Genomic DNA, 22242 nt, shown 5'->3' on the forward strand with positions numbered 1-22242 from the left:
CTTTTTATATTTTTCAGTATGCCTACAGAAAAACTTAAAATTACATGTGTACCTTGTATTGAGTATTCTGAGAATATACACACATCCCATAAATTCAGCAGTACCAGAAAACAGGTTCTCTTAGGTGCTATGCTAGCCATAGACTTCTTTGCTCTCAAGACAGAGCAGGGATGTGCTCAGTTCTAACTGATGAGGGTGACATGTGCCATCCTAGGCACCAGCCATGGGCTCCAGCTCTATACAGTGGGTGTCTGGTGGGGCTGGGGAACCAGGTGCCTGTTTATTTTCACATAGAATCACATTTACTGGGTGTGCCTATGGGTGCCAAAGACAGTTATAGGGCGTTATTGCACCAGCCAGGAAAGGCAACAAGGCCATTGCCCTGATATGACAGCATGAAGGGTGCAAGGGGAGGGTGGGATTTCAACAGCAGCACTGGAAAGTGCCAGAGAGGAAGATGGTGCCAGCAGGTTGGCTGGGACTACAAGCTGGGCCTGAGTATGCATATATATAAGTGGGGGAAGGAGGGGGGGCAGATAAAAAACCACCTAAGATGGGCAATAGTGGGGACATCTGTTAGGGGTTGTTGTGTGTCTCAATCCATTCGGGCTTCTATAACAAATTTCCACAGACAGGGTTCATAAGTAACAGAAATTTAGTTCTCATAGTTCTGAAACTAGAAGTCCATGATCAAGGTGCTGACAGATATAGTGTCTGGTGAGGGCTTCCTTGTTGGTAGTTGGTGGTCTTTTCCTGTCCCATGGTGGAACAGATGGGGGAGTTCTCTGGGGTCCCTTATACAAATCACTAATACCTTTCACTGGGCTCCACCCTCATGACCTAATCGTCCCCAAAGGCCCTACCTCCTAACATTGTCACACTGGGAGCACAAGCTACAACATAAGAACTTGAGGAAACACAAGCATTCCATCTGTAACAGTGTGGAAATGAGGGAAGGGAAAATCTGCCTTTGGGGTGTCTGACCAAGGACACACTCCTCCATTATAGTGTCCACCCAAAGCAACAGCAGAAACATGAAATCACAGAGAACACTGATTAACATTCACACTCCCCTTTAATCAAAGGCAGCCTCGCCAACAAAATTAAGATTGAGAAAGACATAACAAAAAGCTAAAATGACAGTTAAATAGGGAGAGGATTTGGCAACAAGGGAAAGCACAGTCTCACTGCTAACAAATATCCTGGTTACAAAGTACAGGGAAACACAGAGCAGTGACTTTGGAAAGGTTGGGTGACACACCGCGGGGAAGGTTGAAAGTTGCCTCTACCTCTGGAGACTGACTCTAAAAACACCATTAGCCAGGGGGGCTCCTGGGTGGCTCAGTTGGTTAAGTGTCCCAACTTCGGCTCAGGTTATGATCTCACTGCTCACGAGTTCGAGCCCTGCATCAGGCTCTGTGCTGACAGCTTGGAGCCTGCTTTGAATTCTGTCTCCATCTCCCTGCCCCTCTCCTGCTCATGCTCTCTGTCTCTCTAATATAAAATAAAACATAAAAAATTAAAAATAAATAAAAATAAAACACCATTAGCCAGAGGCAGTGACCCTCCAGTAGCAAAGAGCAGAGGAACAGGACGCCTATGGCTTATAGGAGAACACCAAGGGCCAACTGATAGATGCAGAATGGGTACTGGGCTTGGGAAATCATTATTTTGCAGCCATCATGGTAAAGACTGGATACTATCCAATTGGATATTAAATCCAGGGAAAATTTTGATGAAGAACAGGATGTTTATGTCATTTTTAAGTGTCTCCCTACTGATTGCTTATTAGTTGCATGGGAGAAAAAAAACAGTAACTATACAATGGGGAAATTAGGCAACACCTTAACATCACCTATGCTGTCTGGCTGAGAACACATAATCTTAATTTAATACAAAAGAAATATCAGAACAACACGAAATAAGAATGTTTAAAAATCTCTCTTTAAAAATATCCATGTCAGAGACAAAGAAAAAGCTGTGGGAATGTGCTGGAAACTGTTAGGATTTAACACCCAAGGTGATGGTTTTGGAGGCCGGGACTTTGGGAGGTGATAGGATCATGAGGTCTACTAGAACCCTTGGGTCATGAGGGATTAGTGCCCTGTTGTTCGAGATCCCAGAGAAATCCCTTGGAGGCAGCCTTTCCATCTGTACCAGGAAGAGAGCTCTCACCCAATACCAAACCACAAGCCTGACTCCGAGCTAAGGGAATTTCTAGTAGAAGCTTCGGCCTGTCTTACCTTTTAGGAACTAAATTCCTAGAGGCTTCTGCCTAGCTGTCAATCTCACCTTTTATTTTATTTTATTTTACTTTATTTTTTATTTTTTTAATGCTTATTTTTGAGAGACAGAGACAGAGAGAGAGAGAGGGAGACACAGAATCTGAAGCAGGCTCCAGGCTCCAAGCTGTCAGCACAGAGCCCCACATGCGGGGCTCAAACTCACAAACTGTGCAATCATGACCTGAGCCGAAGTCAGATGCTTAACTGACTGAGTGTCTGACTCTTGTTTTCGGCTCAGGTCATGATCTCACAGTTTTGTGGGTTCAAGCCTGCATCGGGCTCTGTGCTGACAGCACAGAACCTGCTTAGAATTCTCTGCCTCCTTCTCTCTCTGCCCCTCTCCCTCCCATTGGCGCCTGAGGTCTCCATCTCTCTCAAAATAAACTTTAAAAAAATTTTAAAAACAAACTAACAAACTGCTAGAAAAAGAAACACTGGGATGCCTGGGTGGCCCAGTCAGTTATGTATCCCACTTGATTTCAGCTCAGGTCATGAACTCACCGTTTATGAGATCAAGCCCCATGTTGGGCTCTGCACTAACAGTGTAGAGCCTGGTTGAGATTCTGTCTCTCCCTCTCTGCCCTTCCCAGGCTCATCCTCACAATCAGTCAATCAATCAATCAGAAAAAAACAAAAACAAAAAACAAAACTTGAGGAGGCCAGAGTGCAGACAGCAGCACTTTCAACAATAGCCAAATTATGGAAAGAGCCTAAATGTCCATCAACTGACGAATGGATAAAGAAGATGTGGTTTATATATACAATGGAATACTACTTGGCAATGAGAACGAATGAAATCTGGCCATTTGCAGCAACATGGATGGAACTAGAAGATATCATGCAAAGTGAAATAAGTCAGTCAGAGAAAGATAGATACCATGTTTTCACTCATAAGTGCATCTTGAGAAACTTAACAGAAGACCATGGGGGAGGGGAAAGGGAAAATAAAAGTTACAGAGAGGGTGGGAGGCAAACCATAAGAGACTCTTGTATACTGAGAACAAACTGAGGGTTGATGGGGGGTGGGAGAGAGGGGAAAGTGTGTGATGGGCATGGAGGAGGGCACTTGTTGGGATGAGCACTGGGTGTTGTATGGCAACCAGTTTGTCAATAAATTATATTTAAAAAAAGAGTGGACAGTTACCTCAGCCTCATTATAATGTGAAAATCCCTCTCTGAATATTGATCCCGAGCCCCAGTAAAAGGAGCCTGCTGCTTTCCCTTGTTTGGCTGTTTTAATTGCTCCCCATTATCTCCCTATTCCTACAAATAAAGCAAGCTTGTGAGGCAGCTCCACTGGCGTAGTCTCTGTCTGCATCTCACCAAAGGAGCAGGCCCACTTGAGTTCAGTACACCACCTCCAGAACTGTGGGAACTAAATCTGGTTTATAATTTACCCATCTATGACGTTTTTGTTGTAGCAGCCCAAACAGCCTAAGACATAATGTTTCAGACTGAAGGACCTTACACAGACAACTAAAGGCAACATCTGACCCTACAATGGATCCTGTAGGTTAACTAACAAAACTGAAATACAACCAGTAGGTTAAGGTATTGTATCTGTGGGAATCATGAAGTTAATAAGTGTGTCACAGTTAGGTGGAATGGGAAGCTGGGTCTTCTGGAAGAAAAGCCCAGATTTCTGGCTTTTGCACATTTCTGTGGTGTAAATAACTCTCACAAGAGCTGATTTCAAGCTATCAAAGGTTTATCAAGAAGCTGGCAAAACTCCTGAACACTGAACAATCAACTCTGTGCACATGCACACCACTGCAAGGAAGCAGGACTAAGCCTGTTCTTCGGAAATGTGTACTGAGTGTAGAGGGGTGGAGTGGCCCCGTGATGCATGTCACTCACCCTGAGATGTTCAGAAAATAACTATGTATACATATTCATATCCATACACAGCACACAAGTGAGCAAACATGCAACGAGCACATGGAGTAAAATGTAAACAACAGGTGAATATGGGCAAAAGGTATCCAGATGTCCCTGCCACTGTTTTCACTTTTGTAACTTCATGTATTAGAAATTATTTTCCAATGAAAAGTTTTCTTAATGCTCTAAATGTTACTGTGAAACAATCAAAAATATTTTTAAAAATGGAAAAAGCAAATATCTGAATAAATAAACACTAATATGTTCAATATTTCTGATGTTTCAAGAAGTCAAATTTTAAGAACCAAAAGTGAAATTAGTAACAGAGTCCCATGAAAGAAAGATGGATTTATGGGTGTTTGAAAGATTCAGTGGACTAAAGTAACGTATTAACTGATGGTTAGTTACAGGCTCTAAGTCCAGGCAACAAGCTTAAAGGGAGGGAGGAAACACAACATGTGACTGCAATCCCACCTGCACAACAGACCCTAACACATGCCAGCAGGAGGTTCAGGAGGAGGGTGACACAGCTGACAAACACAGGATTTCAGTAGGGTACCCTGGCATCGGGTTTGGAGCAGAGGAAAAGAGCACAGGGCAGGAAACAGTGGGTCATGTCGCACTCCAGAACAGCATGGGCTCACCTTTATCCTCTGGTGTTGCCAAAGCAATGTACAGCAGGAACAAAGTCAATTCTGACTTTAATTTGGAGGGAGATCATTAAGAAGTGAATTGATCATAGACCCTTAATAACAAACAATAATGTTTTATCTGTTGGGGTCCTGGATCATTTTAAGAGTGTAACAGGGGTGTGATACGTTTCAGCACCACTGACCTATTGTTCACCACCTATGCCTTGCTCTGCGGTGTCTCTAACTAATGGATGGTCCTTGGTAGGTTTGGCTACCTGCATGGTGCCTGGAAACACTGAGGGGGGCTTCAGAACTGGTGCCAGTCTATCAGCCTTGGCCAGCCTGTGGGGGGCTCAGCATGGGCACCACACAGGCAAGTTGGGTCACCTCTCCTTGAAGAACATGAAACTTGGGAGGATCCATTAGTAGAACACAGGCTGAGATCACAGGCTCCACTTGCTCTGCTCATACACGGATGCTCCTGCTGACCCATACTGGACTATCCTTCATGTGGAGGTCAGGAATGTGGGCCACTATGAATGACAGGCCACTCCCAGGCAGGAGGGTGAAGTATGAGGCCTACACACCACCACCCAGGTGTGAACCAGTCAGACCCTGATAACTTGCACCATCCACCCATCTCATGGGCTCTAACACCCCACTCTTAGCAAGCACGGCCAGGTGAAGGCTGCGCAGCCTTCTGGCACCAGATCTCTGGAGGGCCAAGCTCTCAGAACCTTCCCCAGCACCATTGCCCTTGCTGTAAAGTGGGCTGGATGGTTCAGGGCAGGGGTGCATGAAGACCCCATGCACCAAAGACAAAAGCAATGTCCCAGTGCAAGACAAAGTAAATGTGATGGCTTGGGATGGCAAAGGGGGCCAGGTGGGGCACATACCCGGCACTTGAGCTCGTATTCCTTTAGGACCTCTACAAACCGCTCCTCCTGGGCCAGGAGCTCTGTACTCTGTGGCTCCAGCTGAAAGTCAGACCCACACAGAAAAATGATAGGACCTCAGGCCAGGTAGAATGTGTGCTGTCACCCCATCATGCTCCTCCCACTAGGCTCAGCATCTCCAGGTACAGCCTTCCATCCCTCCTCCTCCTCCCTCCCTTCATTTAAAATATCTCAAGGCAGAAGGATGCTCTGAATTTATGGAAGGTGGTCATACTCTCAACTGGAGTCTGGGGTGCATTCCTACCTCAGCTGCCTGGGATGCCCCCTGCCTGGACCTCTCCATGCAGCACCTCCACTCCCCTCCTTCTCCCAAAGTGATGGGCAGGGCCAGATGGAGGGCCTCATGGTGGGCATGGAGCTCTCTTCTGTGCCCCCCACCACTGAGAACCTATCACTGGGGTCTGTACACATGGTGCTGGCGAGCCCTGGCTCTGTCACTAAAAGATCAGCACCCCTGCACTGCAACGAAGAGGAAGAAAACAGAAGGAAGGTCAATCTGCTGATTTTTCTCTCCATTCTGGAATTTAAGTAAGAAAAAACAGAATTCAGTCACCTATGGATTCAAGTCCCTGACACTTTTTACCCAGTAACCAGAGACAGAATCAGCAAAAGGACTTGCCTTGTCCTTCAACACAAATTCCAGGTCATTCTGCAATTTCAAGACCAGCTTCTCTGATTCCGAAAGCTTTTCCACAACTTCAATAATCTCCTTCTGTAATCGACTGTTTTCCTACAAGACAAAACCAGCAGTTTACCGGGCTTTGGGAGTGGAGGACAGAGCTGTCAGCAGCTTATCTCCCCTCTGCATCAAAAACTTATTTCCAGCAGTACTCCCAATCAGGGAAGAAACCTGCAAATGCAGGTGTCTGCTGCTCACTGATTGCAGGAGAGGAGGCTGTGCTGGGGAACCAACCCCACAGAACCCCTCACCAGTGCTCGTCGCTTTCCTCACTGCTCTTACTTCTCCCACCCCCAGTGCTCAAGAAGGCTATGAGTAACACAAGAGGCTGGGGGCAATCCTTTCTGAGCTGTTTTCTGAATGAGGGATTTGAAACTACACACTTATAGTTCAGATGTCCAGCAGGGGAGGAAGGCAGTGCCCACAGACATGGAAAATCATGGAGAAGAGCAGTAAGGACACGGTGTGGGCAAGGGCCCAGCTTCTCCCCCAGGCAGACAGAGACCAGGCAGATGTGGAAAGAATCTGCAGGCTCTGAGTTAGGAAAAGAAGAGGAAGGCAGGAGCAGAGGATGGACCAGGGAACACCTCACTGGATGGAATTAAATGCTGGGTGGCTGTGGATCACAGGACACTCACCAAAGCCCAGAAAACTCCCTCTGCTTCAGACCACACACCCAGGACTCCCAAAGAGTGGGCTTTAGGTTTTGGTCTTTGGCTGACCCCACAGATGCTCTGGTTTCCAGGGGGTGCAGCAAAGTTGGCCGCCACCACTGACCCTCCATGACCATCATCCCCCTGACCCAGAGCAGAGAGTAAGAGCCCCACAGGTCTCAACCTGTCCTGGTGCCCCCACAACCAGAGAGAAGGAAGGGGTAATGCGTCTTGTGGAAAAGCCAGGACCCTTCTTGCTTTGGCTGAGAAATGTCCTATCTTTGTGGCTGCAGCAAATGTTCCTTAGTTGGAAATCGCAGGCATTTCCCTCCCACAGAAATGTAATAAGGTCACTAGGAGGTATTCAGTCCCTGACCAGGAAAATGTGGGATGTGGGAGGATGGACCCTCAGGCAACCTCATGTCTTTCCATGCAGGATGTCCTAGGGAGACACAGCTCCCCACCTACCTTCAGGGCCAGAGTCAGCTTCCCACGTAGGTTGGCCTCCTCGCCCCGCAGACGCTCCAGGTCCTTCTCCAGCACAGCTGTCTGCCTGCAGGTCTGCTCCCAGAGCAGCTCACGTTCCCTCTCCACCTCAGACCGCAGGAGGCTCAGCCTTTCCTGGTACCCCTGCTCCAGGTGTCTGCATGGTACACAAGGAATATGTCATGTTGGGTCCCAAGGGGCACCGCCTAGGCCCATACTGACCCCCGTCTCTCCAGGGACATCTCCCAAGCAACATGGCCTTTCTTCCTTGGAACCTTCCAGCCCACAGCACTTGGCCACACTGTCTGGTACTCCATTGTTCCTCCTTGACAGAAGGGGTCACTGAACCTCAGCTAAGCTGCAGATGTTGTAAGGGCAGGGGCCCTGCTTTAAATCCCGCCCTACCCTGGGTCTGGTGGTGGATGCCCCACTCAGGGCTGGGGAAGGTGACAAGGGATGCAAGCAGGTCCCTGGACCCTCTGGAGTGAGCTAGCGAATGCTTTCTGGGAGTACACCTCTCTAATGCCCTCTGCCTTTCAGCCGCCTTCCACACCACAGCAACCATCAAATGCCTTGGATAACCAAATGCGCACAAACGTAAGCCTCTAGTGCAGGACTCAGGCAACATAAAACCTGGGGACAGTGAATCCCAAAGCAATCAGAGGACAAGGTAGGAGGCATTTTTTTTCACCTCAGTTTCTGCCTTACTCTTTTTAAAGAACCAGTTCTATCAGCAGAAAAAAGTGCCAAATCTTAGTTTTATCACTGAAACAACCACTTAGCAGGATCTCTCAAACCAAGTCTCTCTAGACTGAAGATGAGCAAAACTCGTACTTCAGCAGAGAGCTTGGCAACATTAATAATTAAGAAGAGAACACTGAGGGACACCTGGGTGGCTCAGTCGGTTGAGTGTCCAACATCTCGCAGTTTGTGGGTTCGAGCCCCGTGTCGGGCTCTGTGCTGACAGCTCAGAGCCTGGAGCCTGTTTCAGGTTCTGTGTCTCCCTCTCTCTGCCCTTTCCCACTCATGCTCTGTCTCTCTCTATGTCCCTCAAAAATGAATAAATGTTAAAAAAAATTAAAACAAAAATAAGAAGAAGAGAACACTGGGGGCTTGTCCTCCAGCCCCTCCAGACAGTCTGGACTTTCATTCTCATCCCAAAACTTTAAGGAAAGAAATGGAGGGAAAGGAAATGGAGAAAGGGCAGCTGTTACTTAGGGGAAAATAGTAAGATGAATCTAGCTAATGTAACACTCCACAAACTTTTGGGGTAATTTTTTAAAAATACTTATTTGACCATACCACTCCACTCTTTAAAAACTTGTGAAATATCCAGCAAAAGGAAAATGGATAAATAAGATATGGTAGACCCACATAACAGGATGCTCTGTGGCCATCACAAAAGCATATGTGATATAATACCATTTTGTAAATAATTAGGTACATGGGAAAAAAAAGTGAATGACATAAAAAATGCCAAGAGTGATAATTTCTGGGTGAAACTTCTGCTTTTATTTTTACTTTTACCTGCATTTTCTATAGTGAATGTGTATCATTTATTACTTTTGCAGTTAAGAAAAACCAAATACAGCCATAAAAGCCTCTTCTAGAAATTCCTGATAATGCTCCAGTACTCATGGGGCAAAATGCAAACTCATGGGGCCTTCACGTGTCCCTTCACCAGATTCTCAGACTGAGATAAGGTTTTTGAGTTTGTGATTCTTTGACCCCAGGAAGGACATCATAAAATTATTCCCATATGGTTGGGAGAGAATCAAGCCTAGCACACTGTGACTGAAGCAAATCAGTTTTCCGTTACTCAAACTGATCATCTCAAATCAATTTACATTTAGCTCTTGGACACAATTCTTGAAAAAGGAGTTTTCTCCCGTGAATAATATTAACCAAGGGCTGGGAGGTTGCAGTACAGGCTGTCAGCAGAGGAAGGTTGTGTGGGAGTCAGACTGCTCCAGAGTCTAGAGAGGTCCCTGTGGGCCCCTCTCACCCAGGGTCCCAGTGAGGCTTCAACTCAAGGTCTCAGTGGTGCCAGATCAGTCCCACTCCTGCTCAGGTGGGATCCCAAGTCTCCAAGTCAGTAGTGAGTCTAACAACACACTGTTAGAAGAGCCATGAGGAGGAAAGGGGAGGTACTGAGAAAGGAAAAAAGCTCTGTTGGCTTCTTCCAAGGTTCCTTCAGCTCCTAATTTGCAGTAATAGTCTCACTCTGTGGAAACCCATGCTGACCTCATCTCCTATTTTGTGAAGTCAGGGAACTAAGGAGGCTATGACAGGTGAGCAAAATCATACATCTGTAGCTACAAGAACCAACACTCTGAACATTCTTTTTTTTTTTTTTTTTTTTTTTTTAACGTTTATTTATTATTGAGAGACAGAGAGACACAGAGTGTGAGCAGGGGAGGGGGCAGACACAGAATACAAAGCAGGTTCCAGGCTCTGAGCTGTCAACACAGAGCCCGATGCGGGGCTTGAACTCACAAACTGTGTGATCATGACCTGAGCCAAAGTCGGTCACCCAACCAACTGAGCCACCCAGGCACCCACACTCTGAACATTCTAATTTCACCTGCGGGAACGCGCTCAGCAAGAAGGGGTGAGCAGGGCGGCTTGCGGCTGGATGCCACAAGGGAATCAGCTAAACAGAGACAGTCAATTGCTGACAAGAGACAAACTGCAGTTATTTCCTAACTAAACGCTCCTTTGTGATAAACACCACCCATGCTCCACACTGAGATAAGGGAGGCTCAGCAAGGCCACAGTCAGCACATCCACACAGAAGTCAAGGTGTCCATTGCCGGTCTCCCCACCCTGGGCTCCTCGGCCTTACTGACACCTCCTTATAAAACCATGTTTATTTATTTTTCTCAGGTTTGATTGGAAGTATTTTTGAAAATTTGGTGAAAGGATCCTTAATGTTTGGGTTTCCTGAACATTCCCATTATCTTGGGAGAGTCTTTTGTGCAGGAGTGTTGGAAGTGAGTATGCATGTGTGCACACTTGTACACACACACGTGTACTCTCTCACACTCATGCCCCTTGACACCATCTCTTGCATACTCCTTCTCCACACCAGGCAGAAGTAGGTGTGGACATCCAATGGTGAGCAGACGAGGATCTCAGCCTGTTGCATTCAGCCTTCCCCAGCCACCCCCAGGAAGGAAAGGCCGATTCTAGAGTCCCACAGACTCAGATGTGTGGCTCTGCTCCATGCAGAGCCTGCTCCCCCAAAGACTAGGAGTAACAGCCACAACTCTCCCTTGGATCCCTGAGTACAAGGATCCTGTGGGAAGGTGAGCTGATGGAGTTCATGTGCTAACTTAGGTTGGCAATATGTGACTCCAGGTGACCCCAGCCTGGGAAGGTGATGAGCTCTCTACCCTGCAGTGCTCCTCCTGCATAATGGTCTGTTCTCACACTTCTAATACATGGCAAGCCAGGGCCTCACACTCTCTTATCTTGGGGACAGTACAGGACAAAGAGAGAGGAGACCTGGCTTCAAATTTTGGGCCACACTTGTTGCATGATTACAGGCAAGCTACTGCACTGCTGCAAGCCTCAGTTTCTTTAGCTGAAAAATGGGGCTAAAATGGCCTGTTTGGGGTAACTATGGCTGGTAACTCAGGTGACACTTGGCATACAACAGGAGCACCACAACAGTAACAGTAGTTTCACAGGCCAGAAGCTCCTTCCTGGAGGGCCGATCGGCTCCTCAACCCCGAGATCTCTGGCTGCACAGTGGAGGCACACTGTGTCTCTGGTGAAGATGAACTGGAATGGGCTCTTGGGCTTCAACCCCACTGTTTAGTTGGACTGGCCCCATGTGGTCATGAAAGCCCCCATCTGCTGTGGCCACCTAGCAGACCTGCAGAGCCCCAGGAAAGCTGGCTGCACCCCAGGATACCTCCAATCCCTCCCAGTGTGAGCCATGAGGCCCTGGGGTAAGGACTTTGTAACTGACTGTGATAGTCCCCAGGCATGACAGGAGCAAGCCTTCCTAGGGATGGTGCTCAGAAGCCTGCAGTAAGGCAGGTGGGAGCAGGTAAATGTCCCTGTGAAGGCTATTATGCTGCCCAGCCAGGGCCATGTAAAAGGGGCTTCATGTACATCACGCTACAAGACCCACACACACTGCCAATAGGGCTGGTGTAAGAAAAGTGTTACCTTCAAATGCTACAACCACACAAGACAGGGAGAGGCAACATCCCAGAGGCACAGGAATGAGATGGCTTGTCACAAGCTCTCAGACATCTGCTTGCTGAAACCATACATGCCACGTGAGTTATTACTTCTCTTTCTCATACATTTCGCAGAGGCCCACTCTCCACTAACCCATAGGCATGAGATGCGCCCGGTGGCTGCATGCACCAGGACCTGTTAAGAGCTCGAAAACACTGACCTGTGCCCTCCTGTGCAGAGGATGGTCTTTCACCATTCCCATTTCACAGATGAGGAACCTCAAGGACTCTGTCCACCCAGGATCACAGCAAGGGCTGTTGAGGGAGAATGAGGAGGGGAGGCTGGCAGCCCTCCTGTGCCCCCACCACTAGCACTGCCAAAAGCTGAGTGTACCACACTGGTTTTTCCACAGCACACACCCTTTGCTATACTTGAGGAGACACCTTCAAGTGACAAAAGCTTTGAGAAAGTAAATAACCAGCTAAGCTCTGCCAGGGATGCCTAGCATAGACTGTACACCAGAGTGGGGTGAAAATCTCCTCTTTGCCTGCTCCAGCCTGGGAGATCCTCAGGGGCTGGATTTCTTCACATTTTGGCTAATAAACCAGAGAATGGGTTTTGTGTCCATAAAAAAAAGATCAGAAATCCTTTCCTCTGATCTGTCCAGCCACCAGCGTGACTGATGGAGCAAACCGCTCACCAGGGATCTGTTTAACTCATCATAACTTACAATACCTGAAGTCACGTTTTGGGCTCTGGGCTTCTACCATATTAACCTCCTTTCAACAGGTTCTAAAACCATTCACCAGCCCTCTCTCAAAACATTCATCCATGTCACTAGCCACAGGTACACACAGAAGACACAGTTTGGGTGGGACAGACCCCATAAGTAAAGCGGAGGATAGGAATTTTCCCTGCAGCCCACAGGCACACATAGCTGGATGCCCCTGCACCATGAGCTCACATCATAAAGAGCAAGGCTACGATTTTAAATGCACACCTCTTATTTCAAGGAAGGACATCCCCAGAGGTGCACCTTCTAGATTTCTCCTGGCTCAGGTGAGGAGGGCCTCAGCTCCACCATGTTCATGACCATGGCCTCAGCTAGTGGCAGACCCACATCCACCACCCACCCTTGGCCAGAGCTGGGGAATCATGGCCCAGCTGCTGAGAAGCCATGGCTCTGCACTTGGGTATGACTGCGAGACCTACTGGATCTTCTTCTCCGTGAGATGCTCTAGGGCAGAGTGACAGTCATCCATCTCTTGCACAAACTCCAGGTTCCTCTTCTCAGCTTTCTCCAGGTCCTGCCTCGCCTTGTCTCGCTCCCTTGCCATCTGCTCCACTTGTCCCCTGCCACAGGAAGGAGACAGTGTCAGAGGGGGGATACCTGCTCTGGGCCCAACAACCCCTGTGTCTCCATGAATGATAGAAAGGGCTGCCTTAACTGGGTGCTGAGCATGGGCAGTGCTGTGCTCTGACCTCACTGCTACTACTAACCATTTCCTAAAAGTGGTTTCCAGAATTACTATGCCTGTTTTGCAGATGAGAGAGAGGCTAAATGACTTGTCAAGGAAGGTTTCTGGAAGGTTTCTGAATCAAGGAAGTCTGAACGTAGAGCCTTATGTTGTGTGACACCTCCAGATGGCCCAGAACAGGTAATAATTTATCCATGTCTCCCTCTTGTCCCCTCTCCCAGGGATCCCCAGCACCTAATCCAGGACTGGACACATGATGAAGAGAAGGCTGGCACCCATCACCCTGCCTGGTCACACCCTGTCACCTGCAGCCAGGTATCTGGATGAGTCACTTAGAGCAGAATGTGATTTGTGTGTGTAGCTCTCACTCTTTCCATTTACCCCAGTCCCCACATGAGGTTATGCACTAACCCTTGGCACTTGCTATTCTGGTGACTGTTTATCCCCCTGAAGGAACACAGAGCTTTTCTCCCTCCACCCTCCCAAGGCATAGTCTCTGGTCCTATTCTGAGAGTGCCTGAGGTCAGAAAGCTCATCTGTCAGCATCTAATTGAATGCAAAATCCTGAGGATGGAAATCATGATTTCTTCCCTGCAGCTTTGAAACATCAATAAACACAAAAACAATCTTTATGCCAATTTGCTGAGCATATGGATGGCCTGAATACTCAGCTAATTGAAACCTGAACCCAACTAAAATGGAATGCATTCTCAGGCCCCCTGTCATTGTGCACTGGGTGACCATGTTGAGGAACACTTCGTTCTACTGTCCTGCCAGCTGCCCCAGCCCAGGACCCTCTGCCTGTTCTTGGAACACATCCCTGCCAACTGTAAGATTTCTGTCTCTGCACCCGAGAGCTCCAGTGTCAGCAGGATGAGTGTCAGGTTCAAATTCCCCCTTTGGAATGTTGCTAAAAGGAACTAAGGGAGGACCTCAACATCAGTTTCTAGGCTTCTTACCAAGTGTGAAAGCAGACTGGTGACTCAGAAATTCTGTGGCCGTTAAAGCCCTAGCAGCAGCTACCACACAGGCCACTGGGTCCTCAGGCCCCTCTGAGACCACACAGGAGGATGCCACTCGAGGCACAGGTAGCCCTCTTCTGCACTCACAACTCAGCTCTTTCCCTGTCCCACCAAGAGTGCCCACTAAAGGACAGCCAGTGGGAAAGGTGGTGTCAAGTCCCTTGTCCCCTGGGACTGGCTTGGGGTAGACAAGGGCAGACTGCCCATTTCCCTCCAGGCAACGCAGCCAGCTATACCTCCACAACCTCCCCAACCTCCCCAACCACACTGGGCTCTTACTGGCGGAAGCTCAGCTCCTGGCGGTAGCAGGCCAAGGCTGCCTGTTGAGTGGCACCACCGACCATCATGAGCTCATTCTCAAGGGCCCAGGTCAGCTCCAAAAGATTCACCTTCTCGTCCACACTGAAGCCAAGACTCTGGAAATAGCAAAGCCCATTGGGCGGGAAAGGATGTGTGACTTCTCCAAATACTTCCTGGCTTTCCTAAGAATAGGCCAGGCCCAGATCCACACTGTCCTGGTGGCAGCACCTGCCAACTCTTCTGTCTGTAAAGTCTCTGCCCTTCCCCCACCCATGTTACTCTGGTCTCCCCTCCCCCATAGTCCCTGTCAAAGCCAAGCTCTCCCCTCACCCCTCATCAGGGAGTATACGACCCAGGCTGGACAAAGACCTTCTTCCTGAAAAGGTAACTGACACAGAAGCAGAGGACGTCATGGGGACTGATAAGAGGCCGGCGGAGAGGCCATTTTCTGTGAAATAAGTTGTTGTATGAACCCTGCTAGCCTTGGGAGCTGTGTGAAGAGAACTGACCTGAGCCCAACACCACCAAGAAGCAAGCAGAGGATAGATATAAAAGAGCCCTGACGACACCTCTGGGCACCTTCTCCCAAGTGCCTGCTCACGTGAGCCCGTAATATCCTCTCTCCTTAAGACATTTTGAATTGAGTTTTTATCATTTCAAACTAATAGAATCTCCATGAAGTATTATGTATGGGTGGGTAGTTTTGTTGGTAGGAAAACGATCTAACAGAGAGATGAGCCATGGCCTAGTGGAGTGGAGCATTCTTTCCCTCAAGATTTTGAAAATAAGAGAATAAAACCGTTTACATTAAATGTATTGTACCACAATAATAATAATAATAAACCATACCCATATACCCCTCTGCTCAACTGACAATAACTAACACTTGCTACATTTGCTTTTTTAGTGTTGAGTATTCTTGACCTCTGCTCCTTCTATGATGTCAAAAAATTACAGTTACACCCACATCTAGAGGCAGGCACCATGTCAGGGACTGGAGAGAAGGGGCCACAGCATTCTCAGTCACACAAGGAAATGAGGCATGCTCCCTTTTTTAAAAAAATTTTTTTTTAATGTTTGTTTATTTTTGAGACAGAGAGAGACAGAGCGTGAACAGGGGAGGGGCAGAGAGAGAGGGAGACACAGAATCTGAAACAGGCTCCAGGCTCCGAGCTGTCAGCACAGAGCCTGACGTGGGGCTCGAACTCACAGACCGTGAGATCATGACCTGAGCTGAAGTCAGACGCTTAACCGACTGAGCCACCCAGGCGCCCCCCTTTTTTAACTTATAAAATGGAGACCAGGCTTTCCACTGCTCCCCCACTTCCCAGAGCGCTTCTGAAGAGAAGTGACATCAGGGTAAAGCATATGGAATAACTGGGAAGCTCAAGCTGTTATTCCACAAGTAAAGACGTCCCAGCCATCATGTCACCAGACAGAGGGCACAGACATGATTGGCCACAGCAGCAACTTCCTAACCAAGAAGAAAGGAGTCATCAAAAACCACATGGCAAGGGTGTAAGCCAGCCTCCAAGACAGCCCCGTGTCTCTCACCTCCTGGCACCCATACCCAGGTATTCCCCTCTCACACACAACAGGGCCAACCTGTGTCACACACAGGACACTGAGGAAGTGACAGTGTATGACTTCCAAGGTTGGGGCTTGGAAGACACATAGCCTCCTCCTCACTCTCTCTTAGATGGCATTCCCAGGAAGTCACTGCCTAGTTGTGAGGAAGCTCAAGCAGCCCTAGGAAGGGGCCATGTGCAAGGAATGGAGGCCTCGTGCTACAGCAAGTATCAATCTGCCAACTTGGGAGCGGCGGTCCAGCCCCAGTCAGTCATTCACAAGACTGAGTACTGGCTGACATCTGATCAACCTCAGGGGAGACCCTGAGCTAGAGCCACCCACTACATAGCTCCCAAATTCCGGACCCACAAAAACTGCTCAAGACAAGAAGAGTTATTGTGTTTCAAGGTGTAATTTAGTGGTAATTTGTCGAGGAAGGACAAATAACCATTCCCAGGCCTCCTCCTAGAGCACTCTCAAGGGCCTGGATAAGAAGCTCCCTGAAATGGCCAGGGGTTTTGAGAAGCTGGGTATGTGATGTCAGCACATCCACACTAAGGGCTCACCCAGCTGATGCTTCCTTCTCAAGAGAAAGGCCTTTCTTTTTCAGACATGGTGTGCTTGGTTGTCTTGGTAGGACCAGCAGCCTGTGGTCTTCACCACCAGCATCACAGGTAAGCAGTTTCTGAGAGCGTCGAAGGCAGGAAGGGCCCGACCTGACATACCAGGATACCCAGAAGGCCTGCCCCACTCACTGCTGCTCCTGCCCTGGCTATGTGGGCTCAGGCAGCGACCTCATCTGTCATGTGAGACAGAAACAACTACACTGAGTGAAGAGTAAACAATGTCACAAACTTCACAGGTCCTTGCTTGGTGCCAAGTGCTGAGAGTTCAGTAAACACCTCTGCCCTTCAACAAAATGGAAGCAAATCCTCAATGCAACTAGTAAATTACAAATTGCTAAGGAAATGGAAATATTCTCTGACAGGAGGAAAGCAATAAAAAGGGTAAGTTATGAAGTGTCAGAGGCAAATTTGAGACTCACCACGCTCTAAAGGCAGCCAGCCCACCTCCAAATGACAGGGAATCAGGAATACAATTTCAGGGAGAATCTCAAAACTGTGAATCGCTTTGCTCTTTGCCCTCCCAGGGGGCCAATCTAGTGACTAGGGCTCAGCCTCCAGCTCTCCCAAGGGCCAGGTGCCCAGTTCTGGCCTTACTGTCCAGTCTCTGCCCAGGCTGCTGGGTGGCCACACTCAGCAATGGCTAGGCCCAAAAGGGCCTCGCCCAAAGTGTCAGGAGGACTATCTTAAAGGTTGTCATTGAGCTCCTCTGTGAACTGTTAGTTTGTGCTAATAAGGACATTTTCAGAGGCAATATAAAAAAGCCTACCAAGAGTTAAAATGTGTAACTTCAGAAATCTAGCCTACCAAGAAACACCAGCATAGGAACAGGAGGATATATAATCTAAACAAAATTTAGAACAGAAAAAAAATCTACATGTCCAATGATAAGAAAAAGGTAACAAATTAACAAGATATACAGTATACCAATTTTGCAAAAAAAATTTTTAAAGCTGGAATATCCAAATATATATTTCTTTTCTGTGCTGGGGAAAAGCTCTGCAAAAACTCCCACTGAGCTGTGAGGTGTTGCTACTCCTACAGAATGGGAGCAAAAGGGGGCAGGCTTTATTACTTTATGATTTTGTGTACAGTTGACACTTAAAAAAATTTTTTTTTAATGTTTATTTTTGAGAGAGACAGAGTGCGAGCAGGCGGGGGTCAGAGAGAGAGGGAGACACAGAATCTGAAGCAGGCTCCAGGCTCTGAGCTGTCAGCACAGAGCCCGATGTGGGGCTCAAACTCACGAACTATGAGATCATGACCTGAGCCAAAGTCAGACGCTTAACCAACTGAGCCACCCAGGCTCCCCCAGTTGACTTTTTTTTTTTTTTTACAGCACAAAGTGAAATTTGGAAATGAAGATCAGCAGTCCAGCTTACACACACACTTTTCCCCAGTATTCTTTTCTTACCCTTGTTCAGCCCCTGTGCACAACTGACTTGACTGCCCCAGAGCAAGCTCCCTTCAAACCCCAGGGGTCTGGCCCTGTGTCCCTAGGGGAGGTTGGACTGGCCCCCAGAAGAGGCCTGACCCCATCTGAAGACAGTCTTATGGGCCAACCCCCCGAAGAGCATGCAGGAACTCGGGAGGAGGCAGCAGGGCAGTGTACCTCCACACCCAACACGGTGGAGGAGGGGGTCCGGGCAAGCAAATGAGGGGAGAAGAGCTTGGCCAGCCAGGCAGCAGCTCTGGGCAGAATTCGGGTTCACTATGGAGCTCATCTTCCACAAAATGGAAACACTCAGACTACTGGGACAGTGACATCCAGTAAGATGTCTCTACCACAAGGTAGGAAATTTTCTCCCCTCGTCTGGGATGGACCTCCATTGTCCAGGTAAGCAAAACATCTCCAAGGCTAACAATGTACTGAGGGAAATGTCTAAGATACCAAAACCTACCTTCAAGTGGATTTGTTTCAGATTTGTTTTCTCTGCTTATTTATTATCTCTTAAAGTTAAAATTTCTTATATTTTAATGGCAAAAAAAATAAAGAGGAAAATGATTCTAACAGGCCTTCCCTACATGGGGTTCCCCCAGAGAGTGCAGGCCCTGTGTGTCTGGGGATTCTCTGTCCAGCCTCCTCTGAGAGCAAAGGGCCCTGAGGTCCCCTGCTGGCCCCATGCTGCCTGCATGCTCCCTCCAGGGCGGCTGTGAGTGACCAGTTCCAGACCTGCAAGATTTCTCTGCTGTTCCGAATCCCCTCCTGGGCCCACAGGGTGATGAGCTGCTCAGGAAAGGCAAAGCCGGTGCCATCATCAATACTGCACAAGAGGCGCAGGCCTGAGCACACGGACACCAGGGATGATGTTGTGGCAGTCTGGCAGCTGCCCTCCTCCAGGACCTGTGTGTAGAGAAAGTGGAAGTGCCTCTTGTTTATTTTTAGTATTTTCCAACTTCAGTAGCCTGTGCTCAACCTTTCACTGTCTCATTGAGGCCTGTCAAGAACAGCTCACACAGTGACCATTAGCTCTGTCTCCCAGACTAGTAAACAAAGGCATGACACCATCTCACAGTGTGCCCAAGACTGCACGGCTCTGCAGGTAGCAAAGTGGGGATTTGAACCCAGAGATCCGGGCACCCAGCCTATTGCCTTCTCTAAGACACTGGTGCCTGCTTTCCTACTGTCTACCCGAGGCTTGGCCCAAGGAACACATTCCAACACCCGTGTGGCCTCACATGTCAGCAAGAGCTTCTTAGTGGGAGGCATGAAGGGGTTTTAACCTCTCTCTCCCAAATCAGTACTGGTGTGCACCCGGCCTCAAAAAGCTAGAGAAGGCACATGCCAATGCTCAGAAATCCAGCCTGTGGAAAGAAACCCAGGACAGGCTTAAAAGAAGAGGCCCAAACAAAGTCACCCATCTGCTCAGGCCTCAGAAACACATCTCATAGCTGACAGAATTGGAGAGTTTTAACAGGAAGGGGAAAAAAAATCTCTTGGCCAGAAAGCTGACCTGTTAGGCTTAAGGGCTATGAGAATCCATCAAGCAAGACTGCTTTCTGCCCCAGGCTGGCATTCTCTTCAGAACCAGCATTTGCTATCTGGGGCTATAAGAATGAGGAAAAACAGTCCCTTCCTTCTGGCCACTGGGGTTTCCGGCCCCCCCACCGCCCCTAGGGAACCCTTTCCTTGTTGGCCTCCTCTCAACTCCCCTCAAAGGAGTCTCTGCTATTCCTAAACATTCCAGGCTTTTCTCATTGCCTGAAACACTTCCCCCCAATGCTTCCATGGCTGGGCACTTTCCAGGGCTCCACTCTGACACCCCCTCCCATCCCAGCACCTCTCTCCTGGCACTCACCACCTCAGCAGGTACTCACAGGCCCATATGCTCTCATCTGTTCTCAGCCATATCCCTATCTCTTCATAAACACTTAGGAATTGGGTGCTTACTAAAGCTGTGCTAGGTACAGCCCTACAAAGTAGGCATGTGACTCCATTTACAAAAGGGGAGAGGACAGACAGCTCAAGAATGGTCAGAAACATGCCATGGCCACAGTGGAGAAGCTCAGATAGCCAAATGCACCTGGACCACCCTTGTCTCCCTCCCACCTGCTTCCTTTGTGAGGACCGTGAACTTGGGGACAGGCATGTCATGGTGTAGCGGTGGGGGGGGGGGTGCTGGGCCACATACTTGGGGGCCCAGCACCACCATGCCACGCAAGAGTCCACACACACAGGATACAACACCCTCCACCTACAGCTGTGTTAGCTCAGGGCACTTCCTGGGTAGTCAGGTGTTCCTTGGGCACCTGTATCTGACTAGAGGTGGGTCCTGCCTGGTCTCATTCCTGCGCCCCATGGCTCAGAGTCCTGTCCAGCTGTGCTTCCTCATTGGGACACAGGAACAAGGGCAGCTCCACCACAGAGGAGGCACCCTCCCTCCACTGGCTCCAAGCATGACTTGGTGGGACTTCATGGCCTCTGACCTTACATGGCCTGACACTTTCCTTTAACACTCCTAGTTTCTTCTCTCTCCATTCTCATCAGGTTCAGATTCAGAAATGGGACTCTCAGATTACACCTAGTGCAGCAGAAAACAACATTACTCATCTTGTACCGCCACCTACAAACTACAGGATCAGCCACATCAGCAGAGAAGCATTGGCAAGACTCCCCCAGAGAACCTTGCCCTTTGGTAGAAGAGGGAGGTTCTCCTCTCCTGGGATGGAGAAAAACCAAATGCTAAGCCAATGGTCAGCAAATGAGATCACAATTTAAATAACCGCCTAAAATCTGCTCTTCTCCATCTGCAGAGACCTGGTATTTGAATGAGAGATAAAATTCAGGAACACAACACAGGGAGAGTACAAGGAAAGGAGTACCTGGAGAGCTACTCCTAGGGAAGGTACAGAGTGCTCTCACTGCACCACAATGGGGAGGAGAGAAGAAGCTCTTCTAATAGAAGGTACACTGGGATAGGCTTCTTGAGGAGAAAATCGAGGAACTGCCATGTAATCCTCATAAAACCCCTATGAGGTAGACACCATTTTACAGATGAAGAGCCTGAAGCTCAGAGAAGGCAAATAACTCATTCAGGGATACACAGTTAGGGAGGGGCAATGCCAGATCAGCAGAAGACCTGTGTGATTCTAGAATCTAAATCACATGGCCTCCCACTCACATACGTATGTGTACATACCCCCACCAACTCCCAGGTCTGTGAAGATGATGAAGGCCAGAGTGACAGCAGTTGCTGCTGTGGTTCAAAGCTTAATCATCCCATTTTACCTGGTGATGAGACCAGGACATGCTCGGTTTGATGGGAGTGGAAGACTCTGGAAGTGAAGTGGGCCCGTGATTGAATAGGCCAAGCTGGAATTCCTCAAGACTCACTCTGCCGTCTCCATCTTGATCCAGTTTGTTAAACAGGTCCTCCAGTTCCTAGACAAAAGCCGCCACACCTGTGCTGAGGCCCCACGCACAAGCAGCTGCATGCCAGTCACCACCACCCAGGCCTTCCCTGGGCAGTCTGCTTGTCCTTACCAAACTCACCTAATGTCCCCTGACTCTGTCTTGTGACATCTACATACCTGGTCAGTTTCCACCCTGCTGTGAAGGGGTGCCACGTGCACTTCCTAATTCCATAAATACCCATTCAGAGTAACTTGCTGGATGGCAGGAAGAAGACATACATATGGAGGGGGTCCTGGGCCCCAGCAATTCAGAGAACAGCAAGGACAGCAGGACTAAGGGGAACTTTAGTAAGGAGGCACTTCCCCATCACATCACCACTGCCCACCCCCCTCCCCTTGGCCCCTGCAAGGGAGTGCAGCCTGCCTCAGAGGGCATAACATCTGGGTTGGGCGGTAGAACTAGGCAATGCAGGAAGGGGAAAGGGCACTCCAGGCAGAGAAAGGGTCATAAGTGCAGGTGCTCAGAAGCTGGTGAGGCAGGCCATACATGACCTGTGTGGGCGCAGACCTCAGCAGAAGCACTGGGAGTTACCAGAGGACTTTAGACCATAAAGTAGTACAACCACATCAGTG

At 48.6% G+C, this 22242-nt stretch overlaps 1 protein-coding gene across 3 annotated transcripts in view; it reads right to left on the reverse strand.

Moving 5' to 3' along the window:
- The window catches only part of NINL (ninein like), a 158068-nt gene that overhangs the window by 58306 nt on the left and 77520 nt on the right, over positions 1-22242 (reverse strand). For 2 of the 3 annotated variants that reach the window (XM_042981027.1, XM_042981026.1), the window contains exons 7-13: positions 21485-21637; positions 18929-19099; positions 14543-14679; positions 12976-13116; positions 7552-7726; positions 6371-6481; positions 5692-5772 (exon numbers count right to left, since the gene is read on the reverse strand). In XM_042981027.1, the coding sequence (XP_042836961.1) occupies positions 5692-5772; positions 6371-6481; positions 7552-7726; positions 12976-13116; positions 14543-14679; positions 18929-19099; positions 21485-21637 (969 nt within the window). Of the gene's footprint in view, positions 1-5691; positions 5773-6370; positions 6482-7551; positions 7727-12975; positions 13117-14542; positions 14680-18928; positions 19100-21484; positions 22223-22242 lie in introns of those variants that run through there. The other variant, XM_015544012.2, reaches the window with a different exon arrangement.

This window comes from Panthera tigris, chromosome A3 (assembly GCF_018350195.1).
Source record: "Panthera tigris isolate Pti1 chromosome A3, P.tigris_Pti1_mat1.1, whole genome shotgun sequence".
Classification (NCBI taxonomy): Eukaryota; Metazoa; Chordata; class Mammalia; order Carnivora; family Felidae; genus Panthera; species Panthera tigris.